General features: G+C 43.2%; 2 protein-coding genes across 2 annotated transcripts in view; both read left to right on the forward strand.

Moving 5' to 3' along the window:
* The window catches only part of MTRF1 (mitochondrial translation release factor 1), a 33,294-nt gene extending 16,607 nt beyond the window's left edge, over nucleotides 1-16,687 (forward strand). The window contains exons 7-10 of the mRNA XM_004604597.2: nucleotides 254-371; nucleotides 1,929-2,065; nucleotides 5,068-5,166; nucleotides 15,917-16,687. Of these exons, the coding sequence (XP_004604654.2) occupies nucleotides 254-371; nucleotides 1,929-2,065; nucleotides 5,068-5,166; nucleotides 15,917-16,030 (468 nt within the window). The 3' untranslated portion in view covers nucleotides 16,031-16,687. The remainder of the gene's footprint in view (nucleotides 1-253; nucleotides 372-1,928; nucleotides 2,066-5,067; nucleotides 5,167-15,916) is intronic.
* Nucleotides 16,688-22,295: 5,608 nt separating this feature from the next.
* On the forward strand, nucleotides 22,296-27,215 carry KBTBD7 (kelch repeat and BTB domain containing 7). Its single transcript, XM_004604598.3, has one exon. It carries the CDS (start codon nucleotides 22,628-22,630, stop codon nucleotides 24,692-24,694), a length of 2,067 nt encoding a protein of 688 aa, XP_004604655.2. The 5' UTR covers nucleotides 22,296-22,627; the 3' UTR covers nucleotides 24,695-27,215.
* Nucleotides 27,216-27,435: the final 220 nt, after the last annotated feature.

Raw genomic sequence — 27,435 nt, forward strand, 5'->3', positions numbered from 1 at the left:
AATAAGGACTTTACTTATGCTGCACGGCAGAGTCTGGCAAGCTCCCCGTGGCGTATTCGATATGCCAAAAACAGTAATAATGATGGGTCTCATTCCCTGACCCTGAAAGAGCCTCCAATCATTGGGAAAGACGAGTAAGGTGAGGCTACTAAAATCTCAGGGTTGGGATGAATGGAGATGTTACTGGTGCCTGCTCGAGCAAATCGATGAACAATGGGATGGCAGTGATCCTTATGCTGCATCTTTGCTCTAGGTAGACGTGAAAGTGGAGCCTAAGGACTTGCGAATAGATACATTTCGAGCCAAAGGAGCAGGAGGACAGCATGTTAATACAACTGATAGCGCCGTCAGACTTGTCCATGTACCCACAGGTGAGCATGTTCCTGTGCTTTTGTAATTTTTTTGGTTTGTTTTGGGACTACACCTGGCAGTGCTCAGGGTTTGCTCCTGCATCGCTCAGGGATCACTTCTGGCAGACCTTTGCGACCATATTGTGCCCGTGTTTAAACCCAGGCATGCTTCATCGAAAGCATGCATTCCAGGCCTTTGCACTTGCTCTCTGTCGCATGGTTCCTGTTCTTGATGCAGCAAAGAATTATAGAGCGGCCTGGCAAATAGTACAAGGGTTAAGTTGCATCTTCTACAGGCCTTCAGCCTAGGACCCGTGGCACTGCTGACCTCCAAGAGCACTACTGGGGTGGCCTTAGTAATTCAGGGCCTGAGCAGCACCGCATCATTGGACCCTTACATCAAACCATCAGCCCAGTTAGCTGCAAATTGCTAGTGGGTACCTGATCCCTTAAATACAACTGAGCATGCCATACCCTGACTCCCCACCGAAACAAATTATATATGCTAAGTATAAAATGAGTATTATTCCTTTATGATATCTACTGATTAACCTTTCCCCTTTTAAAAGGGGGACCAAAGAGATAGTACAGTGGGTAAGACTCTTGACTCTTGCCTTGCATGTGGCCAGCCTGGATTTGATCCTCAGCACCACATTTGGTTCTCTGAGCACCACCAAGAGTAATCCCTGAGTGCGGGCCCAGGAGTCAGCCCTGAGCATTGTCAGTTGTAGCTTCCCCACCCTCCCCCAAAAAGTGTTCTTCAGGACTGAAAGATGGTACAGAGCATAAGGTGCTTGCCTTGCATGCAGCTAGTCTCATTTTGATCCCTAGCACTGCATATAGTACCCTATGTATAGCTAGGTGTGATCCCTGTGCATAAAGCCATGAGTCAGCCCTTGAGCATGGCTCCAACACCACAAATAAATAAACAAAATGTTTTCCAGCAGACGAGAGAGATAGTACAAGGGTAAGATGCTTGACTTGCACAGAGTCAACTCCAGTCCTATCCCTAGCACTGCATATCCCCCCAAGCACTGCCAGGAATGATCCCGGAACACAGAACCAGGAGTAAGCCCTGAAAACAGCTGGGCGTGGCCCAAACCAAGTGAAAATTTCAGTTAAACAATCCCCAGTGCACAGACGAACCTGGACACTTGGTGACTGGAGCTGGGACTGTGAGGGTGCAGTGTTGGTGGCCATGCCATGATGCAGGCTTCTTGACATTCAGGCGGAAGGATTGGTAGAGCATCTCTGCATCTACAGTCACCTCAGCACTGCTGTAAATTGATAATTCAATTCAAAACTTTTTAAAAATTTTCAATGTTCTTCAGGGACTGGCAGATAGCTCAAAGGTCTAGAGTCCAGAGGAGCATGCATATTCCATGCTTTGCATGCTAGGGACCTGGATTTGGTCCCTGGCATCAATCCCCTGAGCACTGGTAGGAGCGACCCCCAAGCACTGCCAGCTGTTGTTCCCAAACTAAAAAGTCGCAACTAAAAAGCCTAACATGTTCTTCATTGCTATCTAAATTAAACAGGTGGAACTTATTATTGCCTCTGATCCCTGATATTTTTCAGGACTTGTAGTAGAATGCCAACAAGAACGATCACAGATAAAAAATAAAGAAATTGCTATGCGTGTGTTAAAAGCTAGACTATACCAGCAGATTATTGAAAAAGACAGGCATCAACGGCAAAGTGAAAGAAAACTGCAGGTAAGATTTATTTGATGTAATAATTTACCTGGAGCCATAGCACAGCAGGTAGGACGTTTGCCTTGCACGCGGCCCACCCAGGTTCGATTCTTCCATCCCTCTCAGAGAGCCGGCAAGCTACCGAGAGTATCCCGCTCGCACGGCAGAGCCTGGCAAGCTACCCGTGGTGTATTCAATATGCCAAAAAACAGTAACAGCAAGTCTCACAATGGAGATGTTACTGGTGCCCACTCAAGCAAATCGATGAACAACGGAATGACAGTGCTACAATGCTACAATAATTTAATTAGTGCAAAAAATGTGATTATTGGGACCAGAGAAACAGTACGGCAGGTAGAGTATTTGCCTTGCATGCACACCAGGAAAGATTCCTGAGTGCAGAGCCATCAGTAACCCCTGAGCATTGCCAGATGTGGCCCCAAAACAAACCAACAAAAGTGGTCATTTTGTTTTGGGGCCATACCCAGTGATGCTTAGGGGTTACACCTGGCTCTGCACTCAGGAATTACTCCTGGTGGTGTTTGGAGGACCATATGTGGTGTCGGGGATCAAACCCAGATCATCCACATGCAAGGTAACCGCCCTGCCCACTGTACTATCATTCCGGCCCTAAAATGTGATCATTTCTGTAGCTGTGAGATACCTACATTAAAACCATGAGTCAGCACTACTGTAAGCATATGAACTAAGCTATAATAAATTATTTATTTATTTATTTTGCTTTTTTGGGTCACACCCGGCGATGCACAGGGGTTACTACTGGCTCTGCACTCAGGAATTACTTCTGGCAGTGCTCAGGGGACCATAAGGAACGCTGGGAATCGAACCCAAGTCAGCCGTGTGCAAAGCAAACGCCTTCCCCGCTGTACTATGTCTCCAGCCCCAAACAATTTTTTTTTAAATGAATTTGCTAAGGAGGCAGGGTGGGGAGAAGGAACCTTGGATCATTGGTGTAGGGTCACTGACATTGGTACTGGAGTTAGAGTTCGAATATTGTATGCCTTAACTCTGTTATCAACAGTTTTGTAAATTGTATTGCCTGAATAAAAAATAAAACAAAAGTGATCATTTTAATGTAGCAGATTAGGGGCTGAGCAATAGCACAGCAGGCAGGGCATTTGCCTTGCACGAGGCCAACCCAGGTTCTATTCCCAGCATTCCATATGGTCCCCTGGGCACCGCCAGGAGTAATTCCTAAGTGCAAAGCCAGGAGTGACCCAAAAAGAAAAAAAAAAAAAGTAAATAAATAAATAAAATAATGTAGAAGATTAGTATTTGCTATTGGTTGAATATATATATTAATCAAGATAGTTGTAGTACCAGGAAGTGAAATTAGGGTCTAGTACATGCGTTCCAGCCCTTTGAGCTATCTTCCTTGTCCTTGAGATAACATTTTAGCAGAGTTAATAATGATACAGTAAAATAAGTGGCATTGTGGAGATTCATGTAATTTTCAGAAAAAATGCTGGAGAAATGGGTTACTTTATGAAGGTCGTTAAATGCTGAACTGAGTTTAAAAGACAAGGAAGAATTTTTAAAAAGTGGGGCGGGGTGCTAGAGTGACATACAGTGGTAAGCACTTGCCTTGTATGTGACTGACCTGGATTTGATCCTCAGCATCTCAAATGGTTCCTTGAGTACTGTAAGGGGTGATTCCTGAGTTCAGAGCCAGGAGTAATCCCTGAGCATTGCCAGGTGTGACCCACAAAGGAAAATTGAATAGAAAATTCTGTAAGACCAAGTTAAGCAATACAATTTTTGTTGTTGTTTGGTTTGGGGGTCACACCTGATGATATCCAGGGGTTATTCTTGGCTCTGCACTCAGGAATTACTCCTGACAGTGCTTACGGGACCATATGGAGTGCTGGGTATCGAATCCAAGTTGCCATGCATAAGACAAGCACCTTATTCACTGTATTATCTCCCCAGCTCCACAATGCAATTTTTTAAAAAAATTTTATTTTAAGGGGTGTAATTTATGCCATATGTGGCAGTGCTTGGGGGCCTCTGTTGCGGTGCTGAGAATCAAACCTGGGCCTCTGGCGCTTTAGCCCTTTGCACTAGTTCTCTGGCCCAGGCAACACAATTTAAACAGAAAAATAGAAAACTGATCATTAGATTTTTAAAGGAATGTTTGTGAAATTGCTGAGCCTTTGAAAGATGGCTAGCAGAAGTTGACAGGGCAGCATCTGAGACTTAGAAGCCATTGAAAATGAGTAGTTATAGAATGGATGACTTCGAGGTAGGTTTTACCTCAGTAACTCTTATCAAAGCTTGGCAGAGAGAGTGTGCTCCCAGGAAATGGTTGTTAAATTGCTGGATGCCTGGGTCATCTGTGGAGATCAAAGAGAGTATTGTGGTGTCATTTTGAGAAATCAGAGTGAAGGGAACATCGTGGTGCCATTTAGAGAAATCAGAGCGAAGGGAACATCATGGTGCCATTTAGAGAAATCAGAGCGAAGGGAACATCGTGGTGCCATTTAGAGAAATCTGGAGGAAGAATGATTGGGGTGGAACGATAATGTAAACTTAATTGGAACTTGAAGTACCGAAGAATTTTTATTTCGTAAACAAGCTGCACAAGTGTGTAGACTTAAATGTTAAATTCTGCTCATCCTTGTTTTTTTTTTTCCCATCATTTTGTATATATAACCTTTAGAAAAAATATTTAACTTTTTAAAAAGGAAAGACATTTAAAAAATTTTATTAAAGCACCATAATGTACCAAGCTACTCATCATTGGGTTTTAGACATATTATGTTCCAGCACCAGTCCCATAACCAGTGTCTTCTTCTCTTCGCCAGGAATAGGAAAGACATTTATAAGTACTTTTTCTATTGCAATAAAGATAATTATGAGGTCAGAATATTAATAAGTGGGATTGGGGGTATAGCTCAGTGCTAGAAACTGCCTGTGAAACTCTGAGTTTGATCTCTAGATCAGAATGATAATAATATCATTAATAATAATAGTAATAATAAAGACTTTTTCTTACTGCATAGGTGGGAACAAGAGCCCAGTCAGAAAGAATACGAACATATAATTTCACCCAAGATAGAGTCACGGACCACAGGATAGCATATGAAATTCGTGATATTAAGGTAATCTTGCTTTATATGCTTTATGTGTCTTTTTAGATTTTTGTGGAAAGTGCAGTCATATACCAGTTATGCTAAAATATTGCTAAGTAATTTAAAGCCGTTTTATGTTCATGTTTGTACTCTAAAACTTGCAAGGTATTTGTATTTGTTTCTTTGGAAGAAATATGCAAGTTTCTTTGAAACAGTTATCTTTTTTAATTTGAAGTTCTTCTTTATATAATCACATATACATTAATATCAGATTTTGTTCATTGTGTAATGAATTAGAGCAGTGGCTTAAAACAGCACCCATTCTCTCATAGTTACTGTAGGTCATAAATCTGAGTTTTGCTCAGGTGGAGTTTTCTTTCAGTAGCTCCTCAGGGTGCTTGCTCGATGGCCCTCTCCCACTCTGAATCTCTCAGAGAAATGGCTGAGAGTTTTTTAAGAGCCACTGCGCCAGGGAAATAGTACAAAGGGATAGGCCAGTGTTTCTCAACTGAAAGCCCCTAGTAGGCCCTCAGGGTGTTCTAAGGGGGCCACAGATGAGACTTGTGTACTGGCAGGAAACAGGAGGGCCATGGTTGAAAAAAAATTAATAAGCACAGGGCTAGAGCACATGTCACATGCAGAAAATCAAGGTTCAATCTCTGATATCACATGATCCACTGAGCAGTTGCCAGAAGAGACTCCCTTACCCCCCAGCACTAACCAGATATGGCCCAAAAACAAACCGAAAAAAACTTACCTATTTAGGTCAGGCCCACTTGGGTGGATTCCTGTCAGAGTGTAATCTGTTGAATCATCTAGTCACTGGAAGGATATTCCATCACTGGTTCTATCTGTACTTAAGGGTTGGTTATGCAAGGTGCTTATAGCAGGCAGCATCTTAGAATTCTCCTAGGAGCCAGGAGTAAGCCCTAAGCATTGCTGGATGTCATCCAAAAACAAAACAGAGAGGAAGGGAGGGAGGGAGGGAGGGAGGGAGGGAGGGAGGGAGGGAGGGAGGGAGGGAGGGAGGGAGGGAGGGAGGAAAGAAGGAAGGAAGAAAGGAAGGAAGGAAGGAAGGAAGGAAGGAAGGGAGGGAGGGAGGGAGGGAGGGAGGGAGGGAGGGAGGGAGGGAGGGAGGGAAGGAAGAAAGAAGAAAGAACTGCGTCTACAGTGTGTTTTCATTCCTTTCAGGTTGTGCATGTATAGTGCTAGGAAAAGACCCTGTTAAGATGCTTTGAATATTAATTCAACTAAATCTCATCTAGCCAGGGCCATTGATATTAATGCAGTAATGATGGACCACAGTGAAATGATCCCTTTGCTTTCACTAAAGGAGAAAGTGAAGTGGTTCTAGTAAAGGAAAGGGCAGGAGACAGATGGTTTTAGTCTTCCTTAGTTATGTATGATGCTCAAGGCTTCTTTTACTTGATTCATGCTATTCTGTACTCAAAATGAAAGACAATTTTATAAAGGAAATACGTGTTTTTATATATTTAGAAATTTCTGTTCATCTCATGCCATTTCTTCTGTCTTCTGTAATTTAAGGCTATCTTGCATAGGGAGATAACCATAACCAAGAGGAGAAAATCTTTACTAATTTCCCTTTCCTCAGGAAACATATAGTAACAATAAAACACGTTTGGCCATACTGTTTTAATTACACCATATTGCTTTTGAGTGTGTGTAGGGGCACATACCCAGTGGTGTTTGGTTATCCCCAGCAGGTTATTCAGGAATAACTCCCTGCATTCTTGAGGGAACACAGTGTGAGGGATTGAACCGGAGGCTCTCATAGGCAAAACGTGTGCTCTAGTCCTTTGAGCCATCTCCCCAGCCTCTCACCATATTCTTTTTTTTTTTTAATTTTATTTATTTTTCAATTAGTGAATCACCGTGAGGGTACAGTTACAGATTTATACATTTTCGTGCTCGTGTTTCCCTCATTCAGTGTTCGAGAACCCATCCCTTCACCAGTGCCCATTCTCCACCACCAATAAGCCCAGCATCCCTCCCACCCCGCAATCCCATCTGCCCCCACCCACCCTGCCTCTGTGGCAGGGTATTCCCTTTTGTTATCTCTCTCCAATTGGGTGTTGTGGTTTGCAATATGTGTGTTGAGTGGCCATCGTGTTCAGTCTCTAGTCTACTTTCAGCACGCATCACCCTTCCCCCGCGTGGCCTCCAACCACATTTTACTTGGTGTTCCCTTCTCTATCTGAGCTGCCACCCTATATTCAATGAGGGTGTCTCAAAGCTCCTGGACTCCTGGTACCTCTCAGCTGCAGTTTCCAAGCCATGGAGTCAACCGTCTGTACTTGTTTCTACTATTCTTGGGTGTTAGTCTCCTACTCTGTTATTTTATATTCCACAGATGAGTGCAATCTTTCTATGTCTCTCTCTTTCTGACTCATTTCACTTAGCATGATACTTTCCATGTTGATTCACTTAATCTCTTTTTCTTGTCTAACAGCTATCACAAGTACTTTTAGTGCTATATTGAAGAGAAGTGGTGAGAGTGGGCATCCTTGTCTTGTGCCTGATCTTAGAGGAAAGGCCCTTAGTTTTTCCCCATTGAGGATAATGCTTGCGTAGGCTTGTGGTAGATGGCTTTGACTATCTTGAGGAAAGTTCCTCCAAAACCCATTTTGGTGAGGGTTTTCATCATGAACAGATGTTGGGTCTTGTCAAATGCTTTCTCTGCATCTATTGATATGATCATATGGTTTTTATCTTTACTTTTGTTGATATGATGGATTATGTTGATTGATTTCCGAATGTTAAACCATCCTTGCATCCCCAGGATGAATCCCACTTGGTCATGGTGTATGATCTTTTTGATGAGTTGTTGGATCCTATTTGCTAATATTTTGTTGAGGATCTTCGCATTGGTGTTCATCAGGGATATTCTCTCACCATCTTCTTTCAGTAGTTTTTCTCCTAGTGGTGATTCCTCAAACAGTTTTCTTTGATCCAACTACATTCTTAGGATCTGTATTTTTTTCACTATTATTATTATTATTATTTTATGAAGTGCTGGAGATTGAATACAGGGCCTGACAAATGCAGAACAAGTGTTCCACCACGGAGCTACTTCCCTGCTCTTGGCCAGTTACATACATATATTCAATGAGGGTGTCTCAAAGCTCCTGGACTCCTGGTACCTCTCAGCCAACCAGCCCCAGTCCAGACTAGGCCCCAAGGATACCTGTGGTTCTCTGGGGCCTCCAGGGCTACAACCAGTGATGCCCAGGGGACTATGTGGTGCTAGGGATCGAACCCGGGTTGGTCACATCCAGTGATAACACCTCAACCCCTGTAGCATCTCTCCAACCAGTACCATTAGAGTTACATATGGGAGCCATGTAGTATTCATTTATATAGCAGAGTCAGATTAACCAGCTGTTAGTTATAAAATAAATTGAATTTGACCTAGATATACTAACATTTCTTACTAACTTTGATGCCAGACTTGGAAATAATGAGGAAAATTATATTCTGATCATCACTAACTTACTGGGGAAAAGAAAATATTTCATATTACTGACAAGAAAAAATTAGAAATGCCTCCCAAAGGGTGTAGTAAAATAAGAGCTGGAGAGATAACACAACAGGTATGATACCTATCTTGCACATGGCTGTCCCGGGTTCGATCTGCAGCATCCCATATGGTCTCCTGAGCGTCATCAGGAGTGATTCCTGAGTGCAGAGCCAGGAGTAACCCCTGAGCTTTGCCAGGTATGGGGGGGGGGAAGTTGTAGTAAACATTACAATTTACATAAAGAACAGGAGACTAGTGATCATTTAGGAACTGCATCACTGTGGATGGGGCAGAGAGAGGGATGCGTGCCTTCCCCACAGACGAAAGTGGCTACAGAGCAGAATGGGAGGAGTGGAGAGGGAGGGTGCGATGTCTGCGGGACTTGCAGCTGTGCTTGCCTCTCTCTTATTTCTCCGGACTCCATCCACGCCGGAGTAATGCTGTGGTCTGACGTCACTGTGCTCCTGGCCAGCACAATCATTGATTTGTTTGGGGAGGAAATTGAACAAGCTGAGGGAATTGAACAAGTGACTTCCTTCTCGGGAAATTTGATTAGGAGACAAAGATGGTTCTTTTCTCTCTCGTGGCAAAAGCTGAAATAGTGAAATTTGTTAAGAGGTTAAAAGCCACATTTTCAGCCATGGGGAAAAAGCAACCTTCAGTGAGAGAAGAAGAAAGCGGATAGACTTGAAGGGAGCAAAACTGAGCCCCAGCGATAGAAAGAAGCCTGATGGTTTGCCCTCCCCTGCCCTGAGCCCTGAGCCCAGAGGCCCTGTAGCAGCCATGCTTGTTCTGGGAGATCACCCAGCCTGCTTTTCTTTGGTTTTGATTTTTTTGTGCCACACCTTGCAATACTTGGGTTCTACTCCCAGCTCCTGGAGGTGACTGGGGGAACGTGGAGATGAGGCTTCCCCCTCACATGCAAAGCAAGCGCTTTTATGTGGGGGTTGGGGGGCACACTCAGCAGTGCTCAGGGACTGCCCCTGGCTCTGTGCTCAGGGATCACTCCTGGTGGTGCTCAGGATTACTCCTGGTGGTGCTACACTGCATGAGTCACCAACTGTAAGCAGATGCCTTACCCTTATCCCTCTCGCCCCCGAGCTCAGCCCTTTGAGCCATCTTGCCAGTCCTTACTCAGGATTCTAATTTTGAACTCCCTTAAGGATCATTTCATTAAGGTAATTAGAACAATCTACCATTTAATGCATAGTATTTGGCATCTTAATTTTGTCTCACAAAATCCCTGTGAGGTTCTTTTCTTTTTCACTTTTGTTTTAGCAGTGCTGGGAATCAAACCTGGGGCGTCGCATGCAGGAGCTCTACTGCCGAGCTCCAGCGCCAGCCTCCTCATGTCCATGTCTTACCATCAGCCTATCAATTTCACTGGAAGGTCCTCCCTTTCTGGGGTGTTTAATGTAGTTTATTTCCTCCCAGAAGTTCTTGGGGCACCAGGTCGTACTGCAGATGGAACCCAGGTCCTGGTGTGCACTTTGCACTTCCACCTCTCTGTGCTGTCTTCCTGGCCCTATGCAGGCACTCTTTCAACTGTATTGTTTACTTGTCTCTCTTCATCAACGAATAATTTAGGTTTTTTCGTTTCTGAATTCTTCCTTGTTATCACCCCCTTTTGTCAATATTAATAGCTACTTATAAAACTTCACTTTATTTTTAAAAATGTCTTACACAACTCTGATGCATATACATTTGCCTAACAAGATCTCCCAGTCAGTTATGAGCTTCTGGAAGTCAGAAACTACAGCTTATTAAACTTTGTTCTTGTCATCTCTTGCAATCTAGTGAATCCAGTTGAACTCTCAATGTGATGTAATAATCAGTATAAGTGATAACTGTTTTTACATAATTTGTAATTGATTGAATTACTTGGGCAATACCATGATGAAGCTACAAGTGACTCTGTAGTACTGTAGCACTGTCATCCTGTTCTTCATCGATTTTGCTCAAGTGGGCAGCAGTAGCGTCTCCATTGTGAGACTGTTGTTACTGTTTTTGGCATATCTTCGAATATGCCACGGGTAGCTTGCTAGGCTCTGCCATGCAGGCGGGATACTCTCGGTAGCTGTGTGCAAAGCAAACGCCCTACCCGCTGCGCTATTGCTCCAGTCCGGGGCAATAAGCATCCTACATTAAATGTACATACAGGAAGTATCCTGGAATCTATGGGTACTTAACTTAGAGATAAAATGGGTTGGAATCGGGCCATACAGATAATACAGGAGTTAGGGCACTTGCCTTGCATGCAGCTGAATAGACCTGACCCCAGTTCAAATCCTGTGAAACCACATATGGTCCCCTGAGCATCACTGGGCATCACTCCTTAGCACAAACAAAAATAGGTGCCACAAAAATGCCAAGAGACATTGAAAGAAAAAAAAAGTTTACTGTACTTAAGGGCTCTGTGTGCAGAAGTGAAAGAATGCAATAACTGGGGCTGCAGGAATAGTACAGCAAGCACGTGGCTGACCCAGGTTCGATCCCCAGCATCCCATATGATTCCTTGAGCACCCCTACTGCCAGGAGTGATTCCTGAGTGCAGAGTGTGACCCAAAAAGCCAAAAAAAAAAAGGAAGCATTGACTTTTTACCAGTCTCATAGCAGAATTTTCACCACCTAGTAACCACTATTGAAATGACTGGGGCACTGCTGGTGACAATCCTGGGGGTGGAGAAGTCTTGGGAAATTCTGGCAGATGCTCAAAACCTTCAAGGTCACCATGTCTTTTTTTTTTTTTTTTTGCTTTTTGGATCATACCCATCGATGCACAGGGGTTACTCCTGGCTCATGCACTCAGGAATTACTCCTGGCAGAGCTCGGGGGACCATATGGGATGCTGGGAATCAAACCCAGGTCGACAATGTGCAAGGCAAATGCCCTACCCGCTGTGCTATCACTCCAGCCCCGCATCGTGTTTTCTTAAGGGTAGAAGGGTAGCATAGTGCTGTTATGAATAGATGCAAAACTTCCTCATTCTCTTTTAGTCACTGCTTAGATTTCAATAGGGACCATTTAAAAGTAGGAAAACAGTTTATGTGAAGCATATATTTAAAAACATATTTAGAGGACATCTTTTTGATGAAAATTTAGGTTGCCTCTAATCACAAATGAGGGTTTTTTGGACCTACTACTTTCTTCCTGGAGTAGAAAGATATAGTGACTGGCTTTGCTGAGGCCAGTGAATCCATGTTAGAGCAGAATATTGAGGAAAGCGCTGGCAAATAATGACAAATAAACTTCTGTTCTCTTCATCAGGATTTCAAGTCCAAATAGTGGTTCCCTGGAATAAGGGAGTCAGCCTTCTTGGGTGTTTCTCCAGCTGTCTCTCAGTGGCAGCCTTCAATTTCTGGCAAAATGATACTAAATTAGTTTGTCTTGATTTGGGGTATTGGTATTGCACAGGCCAAATTCAGGTGCCTTTGGATGTAAGAGGCAGATTGCTTTTCACTGGGCCCACTGGGAAGACTCTGAGGCCTTGTTGGCAAATAGCAACTTCCAGTTCTTCTCAACAGGTTTTCTGCCTGTATAATTGTCTTCTTCACTTAAAAAGTAGTGCATGTATGTTTTAAGTGTCCCAGTCACTTGGGTTCTACACTAAGGGGTCACTCCTGGTGGGCTTGGGGACTGGAAGGAGTGCTTGACATCAAACCCAGGTTGACCACAGCCAAGGCAAATTTTCTTGCATGAACCTTATCAAGGGAGATAAAGTTAGTCTCTCTCCCTTAGTTTTCTATGCATATTTAAGTTTTTAGGAATCATAACATACCAGCAAAGAATGCACTCTCTCTTTTCTCTCTCTCTGGTTTTTGGGCCACACCCAGCTATGCTCAGGGCTTACTCTTGGGGTCTGCTCTCAGGGTGAATCATGGTGGTACTCAGGGCACTCTTTGTAGTGCAAAGGATCAAATCCCTGTTGACTGTGTACAAGGTGACCACATTAGCCTCTCTCTACCTCTGACCATGTTCTCACCTATGGCTGCATGGCATTACATTGTATACTTGAATTGTGATTTATTTAATGGTAATAAATGGTTATTTGGGGGTTTCCAGTTTTATCCTCAAATGTCTACAATAGCCTTCATGCCTGTTTAGATATTTAACTATCACAGAGCAAACAAACTGGAAAGGTCCTAGCATATGGGCTTATGAGGCATTTGAGGACTTTTAGATGGTTGTGAGTAACATTGCTCTGGATATTCATGTTTGAGTGTTTGTGTGGACGTACATTTCTGTTCCTTTGAGTAAATACCTAGGGGTAGAATTGCTGGGTCCCATGCACAAATTGTATAAATCTTAATTTAAAAACTTCATCAGCAGGTAAGGTGCTTGCTTGCCTTGCACACTGCCAACCAGGCCACTCCATAAGATCCCCTGAGCACTGCCAGGGGTGACCAACTTTAAGGGGTTCAACTTTAAGGCTGTTTAGGAAAAACTAAATATATGTTCATGTGTACATCAAAACTATAAATGTTCTGTTAAGCCAAAATCTGTATTTAAAGTATTTCTAAGATTTCTGAGATCGTTTTAACTGACTACTCCAAACAGAAATTTTTCAGGATAGGAAAGGTACTTGCAGTCATTAATTTAGTTGAATCTCAGAGGAAATTGCAGGGAAGATCACAGGGCAGCCCAAACTGAAGCCGTTTTGTCCAATTAAATTATTTTCAGTTAAATATGACTGTTTTTCTCAGCTTTTTATTTGAAAATTTCCAAGCATGCATGTTTAAAGACTAGTTCCATTTATGCCCTATACCCTGATGCATCTGTTGTTAGCATTTTCTACATTTTCCTTCTCTTTCTCCTTTACCTTGTCCTTTCTAGAGAGAGGACACTTCTATGGCTTCTTGCCCATTTGAAGGGAAGTTGAAGGCTGCAAGATACTTGGCCCCTAAATATTTCAACACAAATACTTGTTGATTACACAGGCTGTCCAAATTAAAACCACTAGGAGGTGGGGGAGAGATAGTGTTTCTTGCAGCCAGCCCTGGTTTGAATCCCAGTCACCATATATGGTCCCATGAGCACTTCAGAGGTCATTCCTGAGTTCAGAGTCAGAAATAGCTCCTGAGCACTTTGCTGTAGCTTAAAGAACAAAACCTAAACAAACACACAATAAAAACACAGGAGAGATCATACAGGCTGAGCGTGCTTGCTTATTTTGCATAGTCAACCCATGCTTAATCCCTAGCACCACACATGGTTCTCTGAACCTTACAAGGGTGATTCTTGAGCACAGAGCCAGTAGTAGTCCTGAGCACAATAGCCAGTTATGTTCCAAACAACATCCCCCCCCAAAAAAAAAACAACACAAAACAAAACAAAACAGAACCACCCTATCTCAATATTTAAAACACCATATTTAATTGAGGAGGGGGACAAGAGCCACTAAACCAGATGAAATTATACAAATCTAAATTTGTTGAGATTTGGGGTTGGTCTGAGAATGATCGGGGAGGTTTGATCTGAATCAGGTCGAGGGGGTTTGGCAAGGCAGAGCGAGATGGCAAGGCACAGTGCGTACATTGTCATGGCAACGAGGTGCCTGGGTCATTATGACATTTTAGTCTTTTTTTTTCCTCTTGGAAAATGAGGTGCTCTGAATGAAAAGAGCAGAGTTTTCAGGGCAAGAATAAAAAGCCTTTTTGCTGGGGGAGGGGAAAAGGATAATAAATAGAAAGGGTTCAGCAAACACATTTTCCCCAAATATGGCAGAGAATTTAGAACTGCTGTAAGAAAGGTCAGGGATAGGAATTATTTGCGGGGAGTGGGGATGGAAGGCTGGGGGTGGGGGTGGAGAGGGGGCAGCCCAAGTGGTGCTCAGGGAAGCAGGGACAACTCCTGGACGTTCTCAGCCCTCTAGGCCTGTGGTTCCGTGCCTGGGCCTGAGGATGTGGTGCTGCTTGGGCCTTGTGTAAGCTCCTTAGGAACCACCAGGCCCACCCAGCAGGACTCAGAGCCCTCAAGGGCCACACCCTTGGGCATGCTCGGAGGCCGTGGTGCTGGAGATGTGGTGTCCTTATCCACATACTATTCCCAGCCCAAAGGAATGAAATTTTATTATTTATTTATTTATTTATTAAATTTTTTATTAGTGAATCACTGTGAGATACAGTTACAGATTTACAAACTTGCATGCTTGAGTTTCAGTCATACAAGGATGAGTATCCATCCTTCCACCAGTGCCCATTCTGCACCACCAGTGATCCCAGTATCCCTCCCACCCCCCCACCCCACCCACCCCATCCGAACTCTATGACAGGGCATTCCCTTTTGTTCCCGCTCTACTTTTGGGTGTTGTGGTTTGCAATAGAGGTATTGAGTGGCCATCGTGTTCGGTCCATAGTCTACCTTCGGCACGCATCTCCCATCCTGAGCTGGCTCTCCAAACACCCTTTACTTGGTGGTCCCTTCTCTATCTGAGCTGCCTTTTCCCCCAGCATGTGAGGCCAACTTCCATGCCATGGAGCAAACCTCCTGGTTCTTATCTCTGCTATTCTTGAGTGTTAGTCTCCAGAAATGGAACTTTAAAGAAAGGAAGGTGGTGCATTTCAAATGTTGATTCTGATCTCATTGTTCTGTTACCTCTAGAATTATTGGAAAGGTCCAAATCCTTTGATTGAGATTTAAATAAAATTTTTACTTGAATAGTTGTTAAAAGAGTAGAATTCTAGGGCCAGAGCCTTGTCTTGTACAGTGGGCAGAGTGCTTGTCTTGCATATGGCCAACTTGGATTCAATCGCTGGCATCCCATAAGATCCCCTGAGCACTGCCAGGAGGAATTCCTGAATAATCCCTGAGCACAGCCAGGTGTGGCCCAAAAAACAAGCAAACAAAAACAAAGAGTAGAATTCTTTGATACTTTTTGGATTTCCTCTTTACATAAAAATATTAAGACTGGGGATAGAGTGAGAGGGCCAGAAGGCATGCTTCCTGTGTGGAAGCCCCAGGTTCCAGGTCCAGCTCTGCAGGGTCCCGGGAACACCTCATGGAGCAGCCACAGAATTCCACTAAATATGGGAGAAACCACCCCCATCCTTAAGAAGAACAAAAATACTAATTGAGAATTCTCCCAAGTTAATAAATTCTCTTTATTGTATTGTTGAGACATATTAGTAATTCTTTGTTGTACTTAAGTAAATGATAACCCCAAGGAAGTGAAATCAATGTACACTGAATTCTTTGCATTGTTTCTGGTAATTAAATTTTAACAATAGTTCTCTCTTTTCCTAGGGATTTTTATGTGGGGAGAAGTGCCTGGATCAACTAATTCAAAAACTGCTTCAATCAGCAGATGAAGAAGCCATCACTGAATTTTTAGATGAAAATCTTAAATCAGCAAAATAAGTTTTTATTTTGATAATTAATGTTTTTTTGTTTGATTTATTATATATAAATGAAATAATAAAAAGACATAGACATCAAGAAGCAAAATGAATGGAAATCCTTTTGACATCTCATACAGCTAAAAGTACTCAGTATTTATAATTTTTTCTTTGTTTTTGGGCCATACCCAGTATTGCTCAGGAGTTACTCCTGACAGTGGTCGGGGAAACCATACAGAGTGCCAGGGATCAAACACAGGTCAGCCGTGTGCAAGGCAAATTTATTTATTTATTTTGGTTTCGAGGCTACACCTGTCTCTGCACTCAGGAATCACTCCTGGCAGTGCTCAGAAGATCATATGGGATGTCTGGGTCAAACTTGGGTCTGCCCAAATGCCTTGTCCACTATACTATGTCTCCAACCCTTCCCCCAACTTTGTTGTTTTTATTATTGTAATTTAAGCACATTTTTCATCTATTCAGAAATTTGCCACATGGTAAAATTTAGTGATTACAGATTGTAAACTTTGTGAACCTCTATTTTAATGTAAAGCTTAATCATATTAGAGAACTTAATCTACTATTTTTGTGTAAAAGTGGTAAAGACTAAGTCAATATCAGCAAGCATCTTTTTTTTCTTTTTTTTTTTTTTTTTGCTTTTTGTGTCACACCCATTGATGAACAGGGGTTACTCCTGGCTCTGAACTCAGGAATCACCCCTGGCAGTGCACAGGGGACCATATGGGATGCTGGGAATTGAACCTAGGTCGGCCGCATGCAAGGCGAACACCCTACCCACTGTGCTATTGCTCCAGCCCAGCAGCAAGCATCTTTAAGATACCAGTTGCAGGGGCTGGAGCGATAGCACAGCGGGTAGGGTGTTCGCCTTGCACGCGGCCGACCCAGGTTCGATTCTCAGCATCCCATATGGTCCCCTGAACATTGCCAGGGGTGATTCCTGAGTTCATGAGACAGGAGTAACCCCTGTGCATCACCGGGTGTGACCCAAAAAGCAAAAAAAAAAAAGATACCAGTTGCAGAACTCTTTGAAAGTTGATTGTAGTCTGTGTTATAAATGACCAGTCAGTGTTTGAAATAGACTTCTGTATATAATTGTGCTTTGGCTTGACTTAGTGACAATGCATGTAATGTGAGCAATTCACTGCTATCAGTTTTATATACTGATATATAAAATCTTGTCCAGACCTTACAGAGCTTCCAGTTAAATGAGGTAGCCAAAAAATAAATTTTTAGCATTTCTGTCAAGAAGTTTGTTTTTTTTTTTTTTTTGAGGCCACACTGGCATATCTGGAGGATGCTATACCCAGCTCTGTACCAAGAGTAGATGATAGTGGTCTACTCCAGACATACTGGGGTACTGGGGTACCATGTGTTGCTGGGACAAAGTCTGGGTCTCCCACAGGCAAACCATGTGCTTAGTTCATTCAGCTGTTCTCCCAGTGATGATCAACTGGGAGAAACTGGGGTCAACCTCGTCAACCGGTGTGACACAAACTGGGGTCAAAGGAGGCGGGTCAGGCCTTGTATGTACAATCCCCAGCATCACAATGTAGTCTTCTGAGTCCCGCCAGGAGTAAGCCCTTAAACCATTCATTTGGTATGGCCTTTTGGGGGTTATTGCTCAGGGCTTACTCCTACTTTGAGTTCAGGGATTACTCCTGGCAAGTTCAAAAAAACATACGGAGCGCCAGGGAATGGACCTAGGCTGACCACATGCAAGGTAAGTGCCCTACACACTGTACTATTGCTCCAGCAACTCTTTTTGCCTCTTTAGTGATGTAACCAACAAAATTATGCCATGCAATAATTACACAATGCAAGGTTACAAGCCAATTTTTGGACTGAGAAAACGATGCAATGCTTATGTGATGGTGATGATTGTGCAGTGAAATCTGATACATTCCATCTACCAACAATGCTTGAAAGTTAAGATGAACTGATTTCAAATCTGGAAGGATCTTATTCTATGGCCCTCAAATTAAAAAATAATAATAGTGGGGCAAGAGTGATAGTACAGCTTGTAGCACATAAGCATAGACGTACTGCCTATGAAAATACTTCAGCAATAGAAAGCCACTCTAGTTAATGCCATTACTGTAATAAACAGAACTGCAGCTGTTCGGGGGAAGGACATACTTGGCTGTGCTCAAGGCTTACTCCAGGCTCTATGTGCAGGAAGTACTCCTGACACGCTTGGGGACCATACGGAGTACTGGGGATTGAACCTAGATTGGCCATGGGCAAGGCAGGTACCCTGCCTGTTGTACTATCTTGGGCCCCATATCGCTTTTGCTTCTCTAGAAAACTTCATTTGGGCCACACCCAGCAGAGCTTATGGTTCATTCCTGACTCTGCATTCCGGGAACCCTCTTGGCAGGGCTTAGGGGACCCTATGTGGTGCCAGGAGTAGAACCTGCTCAGCCACATGCGAGGCAAATGCCCTGCCTCTTGTAACTCTCTCTGGCCCTCATCAGCTTCTTTATGAAATTGTAAAGAACATCCTGAACACACAAATGAAATGCTTAATGTACTTAATAAATTACAGAAGTTGGAATAAAAACTGGAATGAGTGCGTTCAGTAAGCAGAGTCCTCAGGTACAAGGAAACCACTGTACAGAAATAGAACTTCAGGTACCCAATCAGAAGCCAGAGATCAGAGGCACATGATTGACCTCGGTTTGATCCCCAGCAACACATAACCCCCAAGACACTGGGCACCGCAGGTCTCAAGCAGCACCACATCCTCGACTCGCATATAGTTGTTCAGCCTCTGGACTCCCTGATCACACTTGGGAACTTACCCCTGAGAATCCAGTCAGAAGCAATACACAGAGCAAGAAGGGAGGAAGTGTTTCAGGAAAGAAAGCAGAGAAATGCTAATGTCACCCCCCCACAAGTGGAAACTGTGGCAAGACCTGTGAGATACCTCAAGCCTACTCAGAAGGAAAGATCTTAGAGCAGGTCATGTTGAAAAATCATTGACGAACAGAATTATAGTGTGAAGAATTAAAATTATGGAATATTGATGACTAAGGCTGATGACCAGGCAGAACAGCTCTTATTCTTTGAGAAGAATCTGACTCCACTGTAGATTAAGCAAATTATAAAAAATGTTGAGAAAACATAGGTAATAAAGACTGTGGAGTTAATCAAACTGTTACAGGAATGAAAGAATACTGGGGTGTGATGTTGGAACACTCAGCTACTCTGCACATTTGAAAAACCCCAGTATCTTAAATCATCCACCCTTGCCCTGAGCAACAGGGTTCTGGAAAACTACCTCCTGAGAATCAGATATGCTGGCATTTAGGTCTCGAGGAGGAGGAGAAGCTTACTTTATTACTTAACTCTCCACAAATTCAAGGCAAAGAATTCTGCAACTTTATTTAGTGTCAGCAATTATGAAATGGTTCCATTTTAAGAAGAGATACTAATTACAGCAAATGAATAACACAGATCTTAAGACTCAGTTCACTGACTTTGGCAATTGTAAACACCAGTGTAACCAATAGCCCAAGAAGAGAACATTTCCACCACCTCCGAAAGTTTCTACATGTTCCAGAAAAGGTTACAGTTGATCTAGCAATCTGCCAAATCACCTCCCCCAACAGCTGCGGCTCTTATGATAATTTTTATTCACTAGAACTTATTTGAATTGTTTTGAAACTTCAAGTAAAACGGTCACACTGTACATACTTTTTTAAAAAACTTTTAATATTTTTAATTGAATTACTGTGGGATTCAAAGGTTTTGTGATAAGGTTTCATACCATGTTCCAACACCCATCCCTTCACCAGTGTACATTTCCCCCCACCAGTACCCCCCATATCCCTCCTGCCTCCCCGCCCCCACCCATCATCCTGTCTCTATGCACTTTTCTTCTGTCTTAAGTATGTTCTTTTATAGTTAGCAGTTTTTGCTCACTAAAATTTCAAAACTTATCTTGCATGTCAGCATTTTTATTATTTCTTTGCCTTTTTGGCTTTTGGGCCACACGTAGTTGTGCCAGGGCTTACTCCTGGCTCTGTGCTCAGGAATAACTCCTGGCAGTGCTCAGGGGACCATATGGAGTTTTGGGGATTCAATTTAGGTCAGCTGCATTCAAGGCAAGCACCCTATCAATTATAATCTCTCTCTAACCCCTCATCTTATTTTGGGGTAGTACACTATATAAACATATGATTTTACTTTCATTTTACTCTTGATGCCCTGCTATCCAGGCCTGATGGTCAGTGCTAAGGCCCACTGGCACTCCAGGGACCATGTGGTGCTGGGGATTGAATCCAGGATTTTGAACTCAGGACTTTTAAGTATGAGCTCAAACCCTGCCTTTTCTTTTAATTGCTATTTTGGAGGCAAAAGCTTCCAATTTTGTTGAGTTACTTTTACTAATTTTGTGGGGAGACCACACTCAGTTGTGTTCTAGGAATTTTTGGTGCCGGCATTGGACCCCAGGCCTCCCACATAGAGTGCATGCACTCCAGCTTTTTGGAGTATTTTCCTGGGTGGAGGCATTTTGAGTTTTTTTTTTTCTTTAATTTCTGAAGCATCTGTGAGACAATGAAGAGAAATAGAGTTGTAGGCCCAGAACCCTGCTAAGCTTAATTAAGGTAACTTCTCTCCTGTGTTTTCAGTAGACCTTAATTAGTTAATAAAAAAAAAAGTTTGAGGTAGTATTCTGTATTACTTTATAACCACCTATTCAAGTTATACTGAAGATTTCATTCACTGGGTTATGGTATCAAGGTAAACTAGCAGAAAAAGTTTAATTAAAAAATTTTTTTGGTTTGTCTTTGTGATCACACCCAGCAATACTCAGGAGATACTCCTGGATCTGCACTTATGAATTACTCCTGGAAGTAGTCGGGACCATAGGGATGCCAGGGATTGAACCCAGGTTAGCCACGTGTAAGGCAAACGCCTTATCCAGCCCTTGATTTTTCAAAAATGTTGTTTTATGGCCAGGGGAGATAGCTCAAACCCCAGAGAGCACCAAGCCTGGAGCCCAGAACTGCAAAACATAGCCCCCAAATGAGGGATAGGGGATCGTAAAACAAACAAAAACACCAACCTATCTTTTAAGTACTTGATTTAGAATATTTGCCTATAACAATGTTGATCGATACATATATGCAACACATTTGGAAAGCAAAGATTGTTTTATATTAATACCAGAAAAAGAGCAATAGCACAGCGGTAGGGCGTTCGCCTTTCAAGCGGCTGACCCGTGTTTGATTCCTCGGCCCCTCTCGGAGAGCCGGACAGGCTACTGAGAGTATCGTGCCTGCACGGCAGAACCTGGCAAGCTACCCATGGCGTATTGGATATGCCAAAAACAGTAACAATAAGTCTTACAATGAGAAATGTTACTGGTGCCCGCTCGAACAAATGGATGAGCAACGGGACGACAGTGACAGTGACAGTGACCAAAAAAATATATGAATACCGAGCTCTTGAAAGTTTATTAAAGTATTTTCCTTTAAAACGTTTCTTAAAACTCCATAAAGACATTCCAAAGACATCCGTTTATCTGTGGAATGGGAGTTAAACCTTCATTCATAGTAACAACTTAATGGAAATAATCTTGCTTCCTAGGAGACGAAGTGATGACTCAGTGAGATGCCAGGGGTCGACCAATAAGCCTGATTTGAGGCTATTTATAAGTGTTGTTCTCTAGGACGTCGCTTTTGTCTAAGTCATTTGATGAACCTCTAGATATGGTTTAGTATTGAAAATATTATAATGTGCCCCTACAGTTTCTTTCAAAAGAAGCCACATTAAAGCCTAGAGGATCTGTTTGTGGGAAATTGTTGATGTTTCAAATTAGCGAGTATCCCGCTGCACACAAATAATAAAAGCTAACAATGCCTCATTTCCAGGCCGGTGTAAGCACTTAAACATTATTCCAGTCATCGAGTACTGACTGATGCACCCTTAAGTCCTAAGTAATTTACTTCATTCCCTTCTTTCACAACCCCAAGGATACTGTTGTCCCCAAGATACAAAGAGGGGAACTTCTGGGGCAATTCACACAAGTCGGGCCTACTTAATCCCGAGCTCTCCTTCCGACTTCAAAGTCAGGGGCTACCAGCATCCAGAGAGAGGGGACGTTTTCTAACTGTGCGCACAGACTAATCTGGAGGCGACCACCCACCTCCAGAAACCTCGCGATAATAGCCGAACTACAACTCCCAGGATGCAAAGCGACCGCGGGCTGCCAGCCAATCGCCGTGCGTCCGGGGAGGGGCCCGGCATGCCTCGCGGCGCGAAAGGTCTCCAGGGAGCTGTGGTTCTGGTCGTCTACTGGTCTTGCCAGCGCGGCAGTGGCGGGTGTGTCGGCCCCAGCCACAGCGGTTCCTGTGCCGGCGAGCCGAGGTAGCGAAAGGGCGCGGAACTGAAAACGGGGTGAGTCAGACACTTACGCGATAAAGGGAGGCGGCACTGCGGCGTCGGGACTGAATTAAGTAAGTGCGGCCCCTGCTGGAAGCCGTCTCGAGGCGCCGCGCGCTCGGTGCCCGCGAGAGGAGGCTGACGAGGCGCCGGAGCCCGCTCCCTGCACCTGTTCCCGGCCCCCGCCGCCCCGGCTGCCATCTCCGCCATGCAGTCCCGGGAAGAGGCTCCGCGCTCGCGCCGCCTCGCCAGCCCCCGCGGCGGCCGGCGGCCCAAAAAGATTTCCAAGCCGTCGGTGTCGGCGTTCTTCACCGGCCCCGAGGAGCTGAAGGACTCGGCGCACTCGGCCGCCCTGCTGGCCCAGCTCAAGTCCTTCTACGATGCGCGGCTGCTCTGCGACGTGACCATCGAGGTGGTGACGCCTGGCAGCGGGCCCGGCACGGGTCGCATCTTCTCCTGCAACCGCAACGTGCTGGCCGCCGCCTGCCCCTACTTCAAGAGCATGTTCACGGGCGGCATGTACGAGAGCCAGCAGACGAGCATCACCATGCACGACGTGGATGTCGAGTCCTTCGAGGTGCTGGTCGACTACTGCTACACGGGCCGGGTGTTGCTGAGTGAGGCCAACGTGCAGCGCCTGTACGCCGCCTCCGACATGCTGCAGCTCGAGTACGTGCGCGAAGCCTGCGCCTCTTTCCTGGCCCGCCGCCTGGACCTGAGCAACTGCACGGCCATCCTCAAGTTCGCCGACGCCTTTGACCATCACAAGCTGCGCTCGCAGGCCCAGGCCTTCATCGCCCACAACTTCAAGCAGCTCAGCCGGATGGGGTCCATCCGGGAGGAGAGCCTGGCCGATCTGACCCTGTCCCAGATGCTCACCGTCCTGCGCCTGGACGGCCTGGACATTGAGAGTGAACGGACAGTGTGCCACGTGGCGGTTCAGTGGTTAGAGGCTGCCCCCAAGGAGCGCGGGCCCAGTGCCGCCGAAGTCTTCAAGTGCGTCCGCTGGACTCACTTCACCGACCAAGACCAGGATTACCTGGAAGGCCTCCTGACCAAGCCCATTGTGAAGAAGTACTGCCTCGACCTCATTGAAGGGGCCCTGCAGATGCGCTATGGGGACATGCTGTTCAAGGCTTTGAAGCCTGAGACCAGCACCAGCACCAGCAGCAGCAGCAGCAGCAGCAGCAGCAGCTCCGTTGTACCTGCCGTGGAAATCCCACCCCAGAGACTGGGGGTGTGTGCCAAAAAGATGGTGATCTTCTTCGGACATCCCAGAGATCCGTTTCTCTGTTATGACCCTTATTCAGGGGACATTTACACAATGCCCTCGCCTCTGACCACCCTGGCCCACACTAAGACCATCACCACCTCTGCGGTGTGTGTATCTCCAGACCATGACATCTACCTTGCTGCCCAGCCCCGGAAAGACCTGTGGGTGTATAAGCCAGCCCAGAACAGTTGGCACCAGCTGGCTGACCGCTTGCTCTGCCGGGAGGGCATGGATGTGGCCTACCTCAATGGCTACATTTACATCTTGGGTGGGCGAGACCCCATTACTGGAGTTAGATTGAAGGAAGTGGAGTGCTACAGTGTTCAGAGGAACCAGTGGGCGCTGGTGGCCCCTGTACCCCATTCCTTTTATTCCTTCGAACTAATAGTGGTTCAGAACTATCTTTATGCTGTCAACAGTAAGCGCATGCTTTGCTATGATCCAAGCCATAATATGTGGCTCAACTGTGCTTCTCTTAAACGTAGTGACTTTCAGGAAGCCTGTGTCTTCAATGATGAGATCTACTGTATCTGTGACATCCCTGTCATGAAGGTCTACAATCCAGCCAGGGGAGAATGGAGGCAGATTAGTAATATTCCCTTGGACTCTGTGACCCACAACTATCAGATTGTTAATCATGGCCAAAAGTTGCTGCTCATCACTTCTACTACTGCACAATGGAAAAAAAACCGGGTCACAGTTTATGAATATGATACTCGGGAAGACCAGTGGATCAATATAGGTACCATGTTAGGACTTTTGCACTTTGACTCTGGCTTTATTTGCCTCTGTGCTCGTGTTTATCCTTCCTGCCTTGAACCTGGCCAGAGTTTTCTCACTGAGGAAGATGATGCCCGGAGTGAGTCTAGTACTGAATTGGATTTAGATGGACTCAGTGATCTAGACTCTGAGTCAGGAAGTTCAAGTTCTTTTTCTGATGATGAAGTCTGGGTGCAGGTTGTACCTCAACGAAATGCACAGGATCAGCAGGGTTCTTTGTAAATATTTTGAAATACTAAGATGTTACTACTGTTATGAAATATATCTTTTAAAAATATCCTTTTTCATGAAAATGAAAGTAGATTAAAACCCCTGATTTGGTTTAGAAAGGAAACAAAGAATTACTAATACTACAAAATTTTAAACAGACCACAAAGTCAACTTGTTTATTGTTGTACTAAAAGTTTGGGGTTGAAATATACAAAAATGAGCTATATAATTTGTTAGGATGCTTGGTCATTTTTTTCATTGTTAAAGTACTCTGCACTTGTGGATTGTTTTGCTTAGTTGCTGTGTTTATATTTTGATTAATTTAGATTTCTGTTCACTTTTAAAATTCTATTTAGTGCTGCAAAGAATATAATTTTTAAGTAGAAATTGTTGGTAGAGTTTTGAAAGGCCTCTTCCTTCAGAATAATGAAAATAGTATATACCCTAAATTTTATATTAGTTTTTGGCATTCTAAGTTAATACAGCTTAGCATTTGGTTTAGTTTTCTTCACTCTGCAAAGAAAAGAAAAAGGACTATATTAAAACTGGAAAAATAGTCACTTGCCTTGCATGCAGTGAACCCAAGTTGGATCTCTAGCACCAAATGGTCTCCAAAGCTTCTTGTCAAAAACCCACACCCCTCCAAAAAGGAGTATATATAGAAAGAGGTTATTGAATGATTATTTTATTTTAATAATGTATAGAATGGTCTTAAAAGCTCAAAGAATGTAAAAATCAGGATTTCCCTATTTCAAAAAAAGTATTTTGTTTTATTTAAACCCTCTGAACACCACATATCATCCCTGCAAATAAGTAACATTTCTTTTTTTCTTTTTTAATTTGTTTTTTGAGTCATACCTGGCAATGCTTAGGGGATACTCCTCGCTTTGCACTCAGGAATTGCCTCTAGCACTGTCAGGGGACCTTGTGGATGCTGAGGATCAAACCCGGTAGTCTAAGCAAGCATCCTACCAACTGTACTATCCACCCAGCCCCACATTTCATAAATCCATATTTTTTATCTGTATCTTTAATTTGAATCAGAGGAACAATCATTTTTGTCATTGGGCATATGGTTGGGCAGTGTAATTTTTCAATCTATTGGTTATGCCTTATTTTTAAAAGATTATATACTTAAAATAACTTAGCTGTATCATTTTGGTGTTTATCTTAGATTTTTTAGCAGGAACTGATTTATTCTTTATTGGTTTTGTGAAGTACTATAGGTTTTGAAATATATATATAAAGAATTTTACTAAGATCAGTAATTTGTCATCAGCTGTAAAATTAAATGCCAGAAGAGAAGTTAAAATATTAAAACTTTAAGCTGTGTGTAGAACTCTTCTGTTTGGGACTGACTATTCTGTCAGTTTTATAAGTCACCATAATAATTATTAGCTCAAAGTTTTTTTTTTTAATTAAGAATTGGCAATTACAGAACAAAAATTGATGATGGCATTTGGGGTCAGTAGTGAAGGTATGTGTCCTCTACAGTATTTCCCTAAGTAGTGGCATACTGTACATGGTTATTTTATTATGTCACTTGTGCATACTCTGTATTTTTCTCTAAACTGTGTGTCCAGAAATAGAGACTAAATTGCACAAACTGGGAAATGTAAGTACTTGCCTTTTGAGGATTAAATACATGTGGTTGTTAGAATATAAGCAAACGATAAATGGTGATATTTGGTTGTTTAGGTAGATTTTTTTTTCTGTACACCTAAAATTATCTCTTTGAATCTTCGGTCAGTAATTTGTTAATTCTTCCTCTTATGTTTATAGTCTAGCAATCAAACGCTAATGTTTCTTATACTCAAGAGTACTGATAAGTATGTTTAGGGATGAGGGACTGAAATTATTTTCCCTTTTTTTTGGTGGTGGAGACGAGTCTTGGGGATCTCAGGGCCTCACAAATCCAAGGCAGTGAGCTACCACTAAACTAGCTCCAGCCCTAGGAAGTAAATTTTGAACATAAAAGGAATGAGGAAGAAAGAAAAGGATTACAAATTCTGTTTTCTTAGCATTTTGACTGACCATTTGAAGCGTGCTCTGCACATTCCTTTTTAACATTATTTCTAGTGAAATTAAGATTCTTACTGTAGAGCACTAAATGTTCCTTCTAAAGGGCAAACAAGCTTTAGTGGCCCAAGGCTAATTTTTGTTCCATTTGATGTCAGGGACATTTTAAGCACTGCTCAAATACAAAACTATTTCTTCATAGTATTGTTGTTGGGGATTTTTTGGCCAACTCTCTTTACCAATAAATTTCTTGTTGATAGCTTTTTGTTTTGTATGGTTGAAATGACAATGCTGATCTCAGATTATTCATCTGTATAAATAAGATATTCAACCGGTTTATAAAAGAAACTTCCAAGTTGTTACTCCTCAACCTTTGAGTTTGGTATAAGCTAAATAGAAATAACTTTAAGAGCTATATTGAGGATTTTGATTTTGTGATATATTTGTGAATTATTATTTTATAGATGTGATTTGTACATGGTTAATTACAAATAAAAGAGACACTAGGACTCAAGCTTTTCTTGACCTATTACTTTAGTGTTTCTGCTAAATGTATAGAACTTGTGAGTGACACAACTAGGAGGTTTTAATTCCCTTTGACAGGAAAAAGCACCCTTGACTGTTTTATAATTAATCAACACACCTTTTAACAAATGTTTACTATGTCTTTAGGACTACCCTTCATTAGCTTAGAATGCTCTTTTATTCATTGTAAGCCTATAATTTGAAAACGT

Source organism: Sorex araneus, chromosome 1, assembly GCF_027595985.1.
Source record: "Sorex araneus isolate mSorAra2 chromosome 1, mSorAra2.pri, whole genome shotgun sequence".
NCBI classification, from domain to species: domain Eukaryota; kingdom Metazoa; phylum Chordata; class Mammalia; order Eulipotyphla; family Soricidae; genus Sorex; species Sorex araneus.